Source organism: Botrytis byssoidea (genome assembly GCF_014898295.1).
Source record: "Botrytis byssoidea strain MUCL 94 chromosome Unknown BBYS_039, whole genome shotgun sequence".
In the NCBI taxonomy this organism is placed as follows: Eukaryota; Fungi; Ascomycota; class Leotiomycetes; order Helotiales; family Sclerotiniaceae; genus Botrytis; species Botrytis byssoidea.
The window spans coordinates 251,568-266,299 of NW_024065880.1; the positions used below are offsets into that span (position 1 = coordinate 251,568).

The window sequence follows — 14,732 nt, forward strand, 5'->3', positions numbered from 1 at the left end:
TCATTTTCCCTCCTTAGCCAATTCGTTGTATGCCCATTGATAACTACCCAAGAATATCGCCCCTCCAATACTAATCCACATTACTCTTGGGCCTATCCCTGCAAAGAATGCCTTAGGACCACTCGTAGCTATTATCTCCTTCAACAATACCTTCGTCGACTTCTTCTGCTTCTCTAACATCATCCTCGTCTTCAGCACATCCAAAGGGGTAGTAGCCGCAGCCGCGACTGCGCCCGCAAGACTTCCTATAAGCCCACTCTCCACTGCGTTCACAGTATCTCTTCCACTTGTTCTCTTCCTGTATGCCTTCATAGATTCCCAGAGAGGAAATTGTATGATTGTAAACGGCACTTCCCGCATTATGGTAACACTCCAACCGCGATAGAGTTCCCTCCACACTCCTGCAACCCCAATGTGTTTGTATTGTCCCAAAATCGCCTTGAGCGTGAGTAAGGAGCTTGAATATTGCCCCGCCTGAGCTCTCTGCTTGACAACTTCCGTAGGCACACGAACCGCACAAGCGGCAATCTCTCCCAGACTTGCTGCAACCATATGCTCAACTGCTTTCCCCGTTTCGCGACCCCCAGGTATATTTGCATTTAAGGTATCTCGTCGTTTCGCAAATGCGCTTTTGGTAGCTTCGTATGTACAAAAGAACAATGCAGCTCCGGGCGCAGAGCCAATTATGGCAGAACCTACTCCCCGATACACACCTGTAAAGCCTCCAGAGGCAATGAAGCCGGCGGAAGATTGTAGGCGGGTTTTTAAAGTATCGAGAGGGAAAAGGGTGAGGTCGACCGTGGTACCGGCGAGGGCTCCCGCTAGGAGAGCGGAGGTGAAGTTTGATTGTGTCATTTATGCGGAAGGAGAGAACTGAGCAAGTGGGTAATTAAGGACCGTAGAAGAAGTGGTATCAAGGTGGCCGAAGCCGGATTGTATCGAGGCAAAGAAGATAATAGATGTGGTGAGTGAATTTCGAATTCATGGTTACCGAGGCCCATTTGAATCATTTTGCCAATATACTAAAAATAGATTTCTGCCTGGTGCAAGAAAAATTTCTAAAATTTGTATAATATAATTATAGAAATCTTGGAAAAATTATTTGTATTATATAAAACGCAATTTCGTTAACGTGGTTTAACACCGAGTGCATTATATCACCGAGTGTACTACTTCAAAATATACCTGAATTAATCTTTTTTTTAATATTTGTATTTTAATAACAAATCATTATTCCAATTAAAAAAAAATATATTGAATAATAAGAAAAAATAAAATATTCAGAGATCTAATTTTTATATAAATATTCCTATTATATTTCTAAAAAAATCAAAATTGTTATGATTTTCGTTACAAAAAAAACTATTTTAATAATAACTCTTATTTTAATTCACATTTTTAAAAAAATAATTCGATTTTCATATTATTTATATAAATAAATGTAATAATTTCTTTAAAAAATCATATTATATTAATAAATAAAGGAAGTGCATGGTTATGCACAGATGTATTTTGTATGTAAAATTCGTAGTGCACTTGGTGATATAGTATATTCGGTGTTAAACCACGTTATATATTATTATAAAAACGATATAATGTGTTTTATCAGTGTATAAGTTATATCAGTATACGGGTTACTTATTTTATATATAAAATTCGTTTGTGTATAATTATACACTTTCTTTATTTATAGATATAATTTTCTGAAAATTCGATACAAAATATTTGAATATATAGAATTTTTAAAAATCTAATTAATTTTAAGAAATTCGAATTCATAAAGTTGTTATTATAAAAATAGTTTTTTTGTAATAAAAATCATAACAATTTCCTTTTTCTTTTAAAAAACAATAAAATTATTTTATAAAAATTAGAATAATAAAAAATCTAGATTTTAATTTTTTTTTAAAATATTTTATTCAAGAAAACAATAATTGATTATTAAGATATTAATATTTTAAAAAGCTTAATTTAGATGATTTTCGAAATGATCCGTATACTAATATAACCTATATACTAATAAAACACGTTATAATATATGTTTAATTTTTCGAATAATATAATAAAATTTATCATTATTATTGAATTACAATACTTATTTTAATAATAGACCTTGCTTTTTATTAATTATATAGAATTTATATAATTATTTTAATATATGTAAATTTATAATAAATAAATATATTTAATATAAATAAATAATTGAATTTATTAATTCTTTAATCAAGAATCATTTAATTAATTTAAAACTTATAATATTAAATTACATAATTAATATAATAAAATGGCGTTTGGTTTTATTATAATTAATAACTCTTCTTCCTTTTTATTAACTTCTAATATATTAGATTCAGGGAATTCAAATAATTTATTAAAATCTATATTATTTGAATTATTATAAATCAATAAAAACTAATATTTAATTATTTTCTCAAATTTATATAACACTTTCCCCATATTTGGTATAAGTTACAATATTTATTAATATTTTATTAATTAAAATACTATATTATATATATAGATCACTTATAGCTTCCCAAGAAACAGATTTTATATAAAATTAAATTTCAATATAATAATACTTTAAGCAAACCCCCATATAATATATATATTATTAAAGCTTTCATTATTCAATTTCAATATATATATATATAGTTTCAAGACTTTTATTTATTATTTATTAATCTCTTTTCTCTTTTTTAAAAATATTATAAAATAATAATCTTATTAAAAATATATAAAGAAAAAGGTTATTTTTGTAAATCTTATTAAACTAGAAAAATGGTTTTAAAATATTTATACAAATTAGAAAAAATTGAATAAAAATGGAGTATATATTATTTATAATATTATCAGAAATACTCAAAATAAATATATAAATATATTCTGGAAAATATATAACTCATTTTTAATTATATTAATCTATTAATAACTATAAAAGATAAATAATAAAAATAGAAATTAAAAGATAATATAACATATTCAGAATAAGAATGTTTAGTATATATTTATAATTTAGTTTTCATTTATAATATTAATAATATTTATTTCAAACTCTATGTATTTATATTTTATTTATATATTTATTATATATATTTAATAAAGAAAAATAAGGATTTATTTTTTGAAAAAAATTGTAATTAATATAAATAAAAGAATAAAAAATATAAAATCATTTTCTTTATATTCATTTAATAAATAATCAATTTTGATCTCAAATATTATATATATATAATATTAATTAACGTGTTTTATCACCGAGTGGATCATATCACCAAATGGATCACTCAATTTACATACAAAATTCGTCTATATATAGTTATAAACTTTCTTTATTTATAAATAGAATCTTTTAAAAATTTAATATATAAAATTTATTTATAAAAATATTATGAAAATCTAATTCTTTCTTGGATATTCAAATTAATATAAGAATTATTATATAAATAGTTTCTTTATAACAAAAATCATAACATTTTCAATTTTTTATTAAATATAAAAGAAATATTTATATAAAAATTAAAATTTCCAAGAAATTGAATTTTTTTATTATATAAAATTCTTTTGATTTTTAGAAATAATGATTTGTTATTAAAATAAGAATATTTAAAAATAGCTAATTTTGATGTAATTTCAAATGATCCATTCGGTAATATAATCCACTCGGTGATAAAACACGTTATATAAAAACTAGAATTAAATAATTATATTAAATAGTTTTTAATTAATCAAAAAAGAAATCTTGTTTTGTTTATATATTTGATTTTCTTGGTTTTTTTAACAATAAAATCTTCATATAATTTATGTTTAAATAGATTATTTTTTGATTTAGTATATTATAAAGTTTAGAATATTAAATTAATATTAATAGTATTAATTAAATTATTTTAAAAAAAAACCTGAAAGAGTTTGAATTTATTAAAGAGAAGGGGTTTTATTATTAATAGATAAAATCCTGATAATTTGTATACTCATTTTTTATATTAATAGATTTAATTAATTAAATAATAATATATAATTTATTAATAATATTAATATACTTGAAAGTATACTTTTTGAAATATTATTATTAGATATAGATTTAAATGAATCTTTGATTACTTTAATATTATATTAAAAAAATGAAATAAATAAATATATAAATCTTTGAAACTATTATATAATTCAAAAAAACAAAATACAATTTTATTATTATATTAATAAATTTCTTATATTATATTAATATCTTTAAAAGAAACATATAAATAAAGAAAAAGTAACATTATTTAAACTTTATAAATAGTTTTTAAAAGATTATAAAATTTGAGATAACGTGGTTTATCATCAAGTAACCCATATCATCAAGTAGCCTACTTTCACCTCAATTTACACTTTCAAATCCATATTATTCAACAATAATTAAATCAATTAATTGAAACTATTAATAATCTAGTAATCTAGAATCTATTATATTATTTCAATAGATTCTTATATTATATCCTATTTTTCCATATTTACTACAATATCAATTAGAAAATACTTCTCTATTAGAATTCTCTTCTTTTTAATACTTATTATATTAAATCTGAATATTAATCTCTTACTAAAATAATATATCAAAAGTCTTTTATTCAATAAACACTTTTTTTTAATATAATTAAATTTTTTATATATATTAATACTTATTTAATATTTTATTTACTATTCAAAATATATAAATCTCTATATTTAAAAATATATTTTTATAAATTAATCTCTTTATATTCTTAATTAAAATTAATATAATCTTGAATATAGATATAGAGGAGCTTATTTAATAACAAATTATTTGAGATTTAATTAATATTAATTAAAAAAAAGCTTTAATTGGATTACAAAAGATTTAAGAAATCTATTAATTTAAATCAAAAAAAAGGAAAAATAGATATACAAATTCGAATATCTAATTTCGAAAATACAATTTCAAAATTAAATAAGATTAAATCTATTCCTCGAAATCCTAATTTCATATTCTAAAAAATAATTGATTCTTTATATACAATTTTAAAAACTATGAAAAATTCAATCTTCAAAATATAATTAATATATATCTTAATAAATCCATTAATTTAATTACTATATAAGCATTTTAGATTACTAAAACAATCAATATCAAATAATTGAATTAAATAACTTAAATATAATAATAAATATAAATATATAATATCATTCTTTTTATAATATACTTAAAAAGCTATTAATTTATAATTTTTATACCCATCCAATATCAACATTCAATATTTACCTTTTCTTCAATTCTTAATATATTTATCGAAATATTTTAATCATTCTAAACCCATTTTATTATTTATTCATTCATTAAATATAAATTTAATAATTTATTCCACAAAAAGATTCATTTTAATATATTAATTAAAAAGATAAACTTATTCTTAAATTATTAGAAATAAAAGAATAGTTTTATTCTCTCTATTTCCATATATTATTATTATAACCCATTCTTGATTACCTAACTATACTATTTTACTTCTACTATTTTATTTAATATTAGTTATTATTATTACTACATATATAATCCCTATTATAAAATCTATTTTATTAAAATTATAAAAATCTCTATTTAAAATATTTTATTTCGCTTATATATTTGTAATTAATTAAAATCATTTTTCAAAAAGTTTAGAATCCTTATAGAAAACTCTTTGAAAATTATAAATATAATTAAAATATATTTTTAATTCAATTTGATACTTTATAAATCAATATACCCAAAACTTTTTAATATATTTCATACCTCTTAATTCGAAAATATTATTTGTTATATCTTCTACATTCTTTAATTTAAATGAAAATTCTCTTAAATCCATATCAAATATATATTAAATAATTACTTTTTCTTTTAATTCTATAATTTTATAATAATTCGCTTAAGTTTTTATACAAAAAAATAAACCTTCCATTCTATATTAAAGAATTATATAAAGAATATTATAAAGTATAACAGCCTTTTAAATATTTAATTTTTTTTTTTTATAAATAACTTTGATAGCAAAAAATATATAAGCTTTTTGATTATTCAAATTTATTATAGATTATTAATAAAATGTGTATTGAAAGAGATAGATATAAATTAAAATGAAAGTGGACTATTCGATGATATAGGTTATTCAATAATAAACCACGTTATATTTCTTATTATATTGATAATTATACATTTATTAACTTTATAAATATTAATAAACATACTTTTTTGATTATTACTATATCCTATAAAGATTTTATTTAAAATATTAAATATAATTTAAAAATTATAAAATCAAATAACAAAATAGAATAGAAAAAGTGTATATATGTATTAATATATTATTCTCTATGTAAATATTTTTTAAAAACATATTGATTTTCAATTAAAAAATAATTTTATATAAATCTTTAATATCTATAAATGGATATAATAAAATTGTTAAAAGAAATAAAGTTATAAAAAATATAACTAATAAGAATTATATATTTATATAAATTGAAAGATAATATAAAGAAAAGATTACTTTAAATAAAAACATAAATTATTTCATTTAAATTGAATCTAAAATTGAGATTAGAGATAATAAAATATTTAATTAACATTAGACTATTTAGGCTTTAGAGATTTAATTTATTTATATATTTCAAATTATTACAAGCATCGATATGGAACTAGCATCAGGTTAATATTATTCCGATACTAAAGAATTTTCATATATATATAGTTTTAGAAAAAGGGTTTAAAGAAATCAATAAAAAGTCTTATTCTAAATCTAAATCTAAATCTATATTAATTATTATTTTATATTTACTTTAATAATTCATGTTATTCAATTCTTTGAAAAAAAAATTAATCGGAAATAATTTTAAAAGCTTCAAAAATAATTTTTTCAAAGATCTTATTTTAATTAGATTATAATATACTTAAGATATATTATTAATATATAATTAATATATAATTAATATATAATTAATATATAATTAATATATAATTAATATATAATTAATATTATTTATTCAAAAAACCCCTATTTTATTTATAAAAATCAAAAGAAAACTAAAAATAGAAAATATCTTTATAATACAAATTCTTTAAAATATCTATAAAATATCTTTATGATATATTATCAATATCCTTCTAATATAAAATAAAATAATTGAATAAAAGTTAAAAAAGAATTAAAAAGAATATTAAAAGAAGAATTTCTTTTCTATAAAGCAAAACTTTATTTTAAGTAATATTATAAAATACTAATAATATTCTTATTTTATAAATCCTATTAAAAAAATAAAACATTTTTTGTAATATTCTCAGAAATCTTTTATATGAAAAAGAATCTAATTAGTTATTTTATAAATAATTAAGATTTATCAAAGCTAATTACAAATAATTGATATTATATTAAATAGCTTATATTTTAATCAAAAACAAAATAACATTTTATTGAAATTGTTTATTATATAATAAATATAAATAAATTATTTTCAGAATCTTAGGTATTTTCAGAATCTTTTGGATTTTTAGGATTTCCTTTAGGTTGTAAAGATTTTATAGAAAACTAATAGAATTTTGCATTTTCAGATATTTCCTGGATTTCAAATTTCTTTTACGATTTTAGATCTTTTAAATATCTTTTGAATTTTTGAGATTTTCGAAATTTTTCTTAAATTTCAAAAACTTAATAAAAAACTAGTAAAACTTTATATTCTTAATTATTCCCTAGAATTCTAAATTTTTTAAATATCTCTTGAAACTTTAGGATTTTTATATCTTAAAAAAATATTTTTCAAATTTTTAAATTTTTATTATCCTTAGAATTTCGAATATTAATTCAATTAATTTATAGAATTCTATTGTTTTTAGGATTTCTGAATTTTAAATATTATATAATAACAAATTACTATTGAATTCTAATCTTATAAGATTCTATATATTTTAAAAAAATAAATAATTTTCAAGATTAAAAATTTAAAAAAATGAAAGTAATTTTATTGAATATAAATTATTATTTTATTAAAAACAAATCGATTTCTTTTGTATTCTTGAATTTTTAAGGTTTTCAAATTTTGAATTATAAATTGAATTAATTTTTGAGATTTTTGTATTATAATATAACCTTTTTTAGAAGTTATTAAAAAATTAAACCTTATAAAATAAGAATATAAATATTATATAATTAATTTATACTAACGTGGTTTAACACTGAGTACATTATATCACCGAATATACTATTTTTAACTTAATTTGTATTTTTCAACTTCAATATGCGATTTATCAATTATTTATTATACAATCAAATAAAAAAGAAGCTTAAATATTTTTAACTATCAAAATTATTCAAAAAGATAAAAAACTTAATATTCGAAAAACTATTAAACTATATAATATAATATATACAATACTTCTTTACAAAATAAATAATTTATTTCTTTATATAGAAATTCAAGCAAATAGTTATAAAATGATTGATTTAGAAAAGAAAGTATTTATTTAGTATATAATTGATATGGATGATAGAGGATTTTTATTTAAATTAAATAATATAGAAGATATAGTAAATTATATTCTTTAATTGTAAAAAGCAAAAAAGATTAAAAAGCTTTGGGCTTATTGATTCATAAAATATTATATAAGATTAAAAATGTATTTTAGTTGTATTTATAATTTCCAAAAAGCTTTTTATAAAGATTTTAAGTTTATTAAAAACTAGTTTTATATAATTTCGAATATACAGGCGAAATATAATATTCTCAATTACGATTTCTATAATTTCAATAAAACTAGTTTTATAATAAACATAATATATCCCGGAATAATTATAATTAATACTAAACGAAATAACAGAAAAAAAGCAATATAATTGAACAATTAAGAATAAATAACAGTAATCATATATAACAATAATGAAAGAAATACTATATCTTCATTTCTAATAATTCAAGAATAAATATATCTTTTTAATTAATATACTAAAACCAATTTTCCTATGGATTAGATTATTAAACCTGTATCTAATAAATAATTAATTAATAAAATAGAATTAGAATAATTAAAATATTTCAATAAATATATAAGAAATTAAAATAAGAGCAAATATAGAATATTAATATTAAATAAACATAAAAGCTATAAATCAATATTATTTCAAAATTATTACAAGAAGAATAATATTAAATATATATATTTACTATCACATTCAAGTTATTGTTAGAGTGGATGCAAGGTGACAACTAGTATGAATATAGGTGTAAACCTAGAATAAGACTTTTCATTAATCCCTTTAAAACCTCTTTTTGAAGTTATATATATATATGAAAATTCTTTAATATTGGAATAATATCGGTGTGATACTGGTTTTATATTGATGCTTATAATAAAGCCCTTCTTCTTAGATTTTTATTCTTAAACGCTTTTTAAAATTATTTGATAATATATTTTATCATCAAATGGATTATATCACTAAATGAATGATTTTCATTTCAATTATTAATCTTTTATTTCAATATATATTTTATTAATTAATTAAAATATAATCAAATAATAAAAAAACTTGAATACTTTTAGTTATTAAAGTTATTCAAAAAAATAAAAAACTTAATATTCAAAAAATTATTAAATTATATAATTTATTATATATAATATTTGATTATAAAATAAATAATTTTATTCTTTATATTAAAATTCAAATAAATTATAAATCTTATAGAATTAAAAAAGAAAGTAATTATTTAATATATTTGATATAAATTCAAAAGTTTTTATTTAAATTTAAAATAATAAAAAACATATTAAATTATATTCTTAAATTAAAGAATATAAAATATAAAAAGTTTTGAATATATTAATTTATAAAATATTAAATCAAATTAAAGATATATTTTAATTATATTTATAATTTTCAAAAGATTTTTTATAAAATTTTAAATTATTAAAAAATGTTTTTAATTAATTTCGAATATATAAACAAAATATAATATTTTTAATTATAATTTTTATAATTTTAATAAAATAAGCTTTATAATAAAATAATATATTCTAAAATAATAATAAATATTAAATAATAATAAAAATAAATAATAAATTAGATTAAAGAATAAATTATAATTTATCTAAATATAATAAAATAAAATTATATTCTTCTTTTCATAATTTAAGAATAAATTTATTTTTCTAATTAATATATCAAAATCGATTTTTTTATAAATTGAATTATTAAATTTATATTTTAAATAAAAAATAATAAATAGATTTAGAATAATTGAAAATTTTAATAAAATATTAAAAATCAAAAAAAGAATAATATTAAATATTAAATATTAATATTAAATAATATAAAAGCTATAAATCAAAAGTTTTTTAAATATATTATAAAAAGAATATATATATTTATATTTATTATTATATTTATATTATTTTAATTAATTATTTGATATAAATGTTTTAAATCCTCTAAAATTTATATAATAATAAATTAATAGATATTAAGATATATCTTAAATTCTATTTAAAGATTGATATCTGTTATAATTTTTAAAATTATATATAAAAATCACAGTATTTGTTAAAATATTAAAATCAGGATTTCAAAAAATAGATTTTAATATTATTTAATTTTGAAATTATATTTTCGAAATTAAATATTTAAATTTATATATTAATTTCTTTTTTTTGTTAATATAAATCAATAATTTCTTTAACTTTTTATAATTAATTTAAAAACTTTTTTTTCCAATTAAATATTAATTAAATTTCAAATAATTTATTATTAGTTAAGCTTTTTTATATTTAATATTTGAAACTATATTAATTTAATTAAAAATTAAAAAGATTAATTTATAAACATATATTTTAAATATAAAGATTTTATATACTTTAAATAATAATAAAATATTAAATAAATATCAAATATAAAAAAAACTCAATTATATAAAAAAAAAATTTATTAAATAAAAAACTTTTAATATATTATTTTAATAAAAGATTAATATTCAAATTCAATATAATAAATATCAAAGTAAAAGAAATTCTATTAGAAAAGAATTTTTTAATAAATATTATAATAAATATAAAAAATCAGATTATAATTTAAGAATTTATTAAAATGATATAATAAATCCTAAATTATTAGATTCTTAATAATTTCAATTAATTAATTCAATTATTATTAAATAATATAAGTTTAAAATAGTAAATTGAGGTGAAAGTAATTTACTTAATGATATAATCCATTCGGTGATAAAACATGTTATTTAATTATTATTATGTTAATATATTTTCGAAGCCTTATTAAATCCTATAGCAAGAGTTAGTTATATAGTATTTATATCCTTATTTTATAAGGTTTAGTTTTTCTATAGTTTTTGAAAAAAGTTATATTGTAATATAAAAGTATTAGAAATAATCTAATCTATAATTTGAAATTTGAAACCCTTAAAATTTTCGAAAAATTTGAAAGAAAGAAATTGATTCGATAGAATAATGATTTGTATTTAATAGGGTTTTGTTTTTCTTTTTTCAACTTTCGATTTCAAAAGCTTATTCATTTTGAAAATATATAAAATCTATAATATTAGAACTTTAATAGTATTTCGTTATTATATAATATTCGAAATCCTAAAAATCCTGAAAATAATGAAAATTCGGAATATTATAAAAAACTTGAAAATCCAGAAAATCCAGAAAATCTTAAAATAATAAAGTTTCACTAATTTCTTATTAAATCTTTAAAAGTTTATAAAATTTATAAAATTTATAAAATTAGAATTCAATAATAATTTGTTAATATATAGTATTCAAAAATCTAGAAATCCTAAAAAAATAATAGAATTCTGTAAGCTAATTAGACGAATATATTTAAAATCTAAAATTTTAAAAATTCTAAAAATAATTAAAAGAATATATAGAGTTTTACTAATTTTCTATTAAATCTTTAAAATCTAAAGGAAATCCTAAAAATAATCTGAAAATAATCTAAAATCCTAAAAATAATTTATTTATATTTATTATAAAATAAATAGTTTTAATAAATACTATTTTGTTTTTAATTAAATATAAATTATTTAATATAATATCAATTATTTATAATCAACTTCAACTAACAAATCTAATTATTCATAAAATAACTAATTAAACCCTTTTTTATATAAAAGACTTTTAAAATATTATAAAAGAACTTTATCTTTTTAATAGAATTTATAAAATAATAAAAACACTATTAATATCTTATAGGCATTACTTAAAATAAAATTCGTTTTTTTAAAAAAACCCTTTTCTTTTTTCTAATATTCTTTTTTTTTCCTTTTTATTCAATTATTCTATTTTATTGCAAAAAAATATAAAAGATTTATTGTAAAAATACTTTATAAATATTCTAAAGAATTTATATTATAAGAATATTTTCTTTTTTTTAACTTTCTTTTAATTTGATTTAAATAAAGGAAATAGGGATTATTTTAATATAAATAATATCAATTATATATTGCAAATATATTACAAATATATTATAATCTAATTGAAATAAGATCTTCGAAAGAATTATTTTCAAAGCTTTTAAAGCTATTTCCAAAAACTAATTGCTAGTTTGTTTTAAAGAGATTGAATAAAAAGAATTATTAGAATGAGTATAAGGTAATGATTAATATAAATAACGTGTTTTATTAGTGAGTAGGTTATATCAATAAGTGAATCACTTTCACCTCAATTCACTTATTCAAAACCATATTATTTAATAACAATAATATCAATTAATTAAAATTATAAAGATTCTAATAATCTGGAATCTATTATATTATTTTAATAGATTTTTGTATTATAATCTATCCTTCCATATTTACTATAATATTAATTAAAAGATACTTTCTTATTAGAATTCCTTTCTTTTTGATATTTATTATATTAAATCTGAATATTCATCTTTTATTGAAATAATATATCAAAAGCTTTTTATTTAATAAATATTCCTTCTTAATATAATTAGGTTTTTTTTATATGTCGATATTTGCTTGATATTTTATTTACTATTCAAAATATATGAATCTTTATATTTAAAAGTGTATTCTTATAAACTAATTTTTTTATATCTTTAGTTAAAGTTAATATAATTTTAAATATAGATATAAGGAAATTTAAATAATAATAAGTTATTTGAGATTTGATTAATATTGATTAAAAAAAAGCTTTAATTGAATTATAAGAGATTTAAAAAATTCATTAATTTAAATCAAAAAAAGGAGGGGTAGATATACAAATTTGAATATCTAATTTCGAAAATATAACTTTAGAATTAAATAGAATTAAATCTATTCCTCAAAACCCTAATTTTATATTTTAAAAAATAATTGATTCTTTATATATAGTTTTAAAAACTATAAAGAATTCAATCCTTAAAATATAATTAATATATACCTTAATAAATCCATTAATTTGATTATTATATAGATATTTTAGATTATTAAAACAATCTACATCAAATAATTAAATTAAATAATTTAAATATAATAATAGATTCAAATATATAATATTATTCTCTTTATAATATACTTGAAAAGCTCTTAATTTATAACTTTTATACTTATTTAATATTAATATTCAATACCTACCCTTTCTTTAATTCTTAATATACCTATCAAAGCATTTTAATTATTCTAAATCTATTTTATTATTTATTTATTTATTGAATATAGATTTAGTAGTTTAATCTATAGGAAAATCGGTTTTGGTATATCAATTGGAAAAATAAATCTATTCTTAAATTATTAGAAATAGGGGTATAGTTTTTTTTTTTACTATATATAATTACTATAGTCTATTTTCTATTATTTTATTCTTACTATTTTATTTAATATTAATTATTATTATTCCAAGGTATATTATACCTATTATAAAGCTTATTTTATTGAAATTATAGAAATCGCTATCTAAAATATTATATTTTGCTTAACGTAGTTTAACACCGAGTAGCCTATATCACTGAATAGCCCACTTCAAATACATACAAAATTTGTCTATATATAATTATACATTTTCTTTATTTATTAATAGAAATTTTTGAAAATTGAATATATAAAATTAATTATAAAAGTGTTATAAAAATCTGATCTTTTTTTGAAAATTCGAATTAATATAAGCATTATTATTAAAATAGATTTTTTGTAACAAAAATCATAATATTCTCAATTTTTTATTAAATATAATAGAAATATTTATAAAAAAAATAGATTTCTAAAAAATTGAATTTTTATTATTATTTTATATTCTTTTATTTTGCAAAAATAATGATTAGTTATTAAAATAGGAATATTCAAAAATGACCTATTTTGGTCTATTTTGAAATGAGCTATTTAGTGATATAGGCCACTCGGTGTTAAACTACGTTATATATTTATAATCAATTGAAATCACTCTTTAATAAGTTTAGAATCTTTACAAAAAGCCTTTTGAAAATTATAAATATAACTAAAATATATTTTTAATTCGATTCAATATTTTATAAATCAATATACCCAAAGTTTTCTAATATGATTTATACTCTTTAATTCAAGAATATATTTTACTATATTTTTTGTATTTTTTAATTTAAATAAAAATCCTTTTATATTTATATCAATTATATATTCAGAAATAATATTCTCCTTTAATTCTGAAAGATTATTAGATTTAGATCGATATTTGAAATAAGGAATAAAATTATTGATTTTATATTATAATATTGTATTTAGAATATTATACA

The 14,732-nt window shown here is 16.7% G+C and overlaps 1 protein-coding gene across 1 annotated transcript; it reads right to left on the minus strand.

The window, feature by feature from the left end:
• EAE97_011648 (uncharacterized protein) lies at positions 1 to 855 on the minus strand (the record flags this gene model as incomplete). Its single annotated transcript, XM_038882163.1, has 1 exon — positions 1 to 855. The coding sequence occupies one exon, from the start codon at positions 853 to 855 to the stop codon at positions 1 to 3; it is 855 nt and encodes a 284-aa protein (XP_038727061.1).
• Between the last annotated feature and the right edge of the window lie 13,877 nt (positions 856 to 14,732).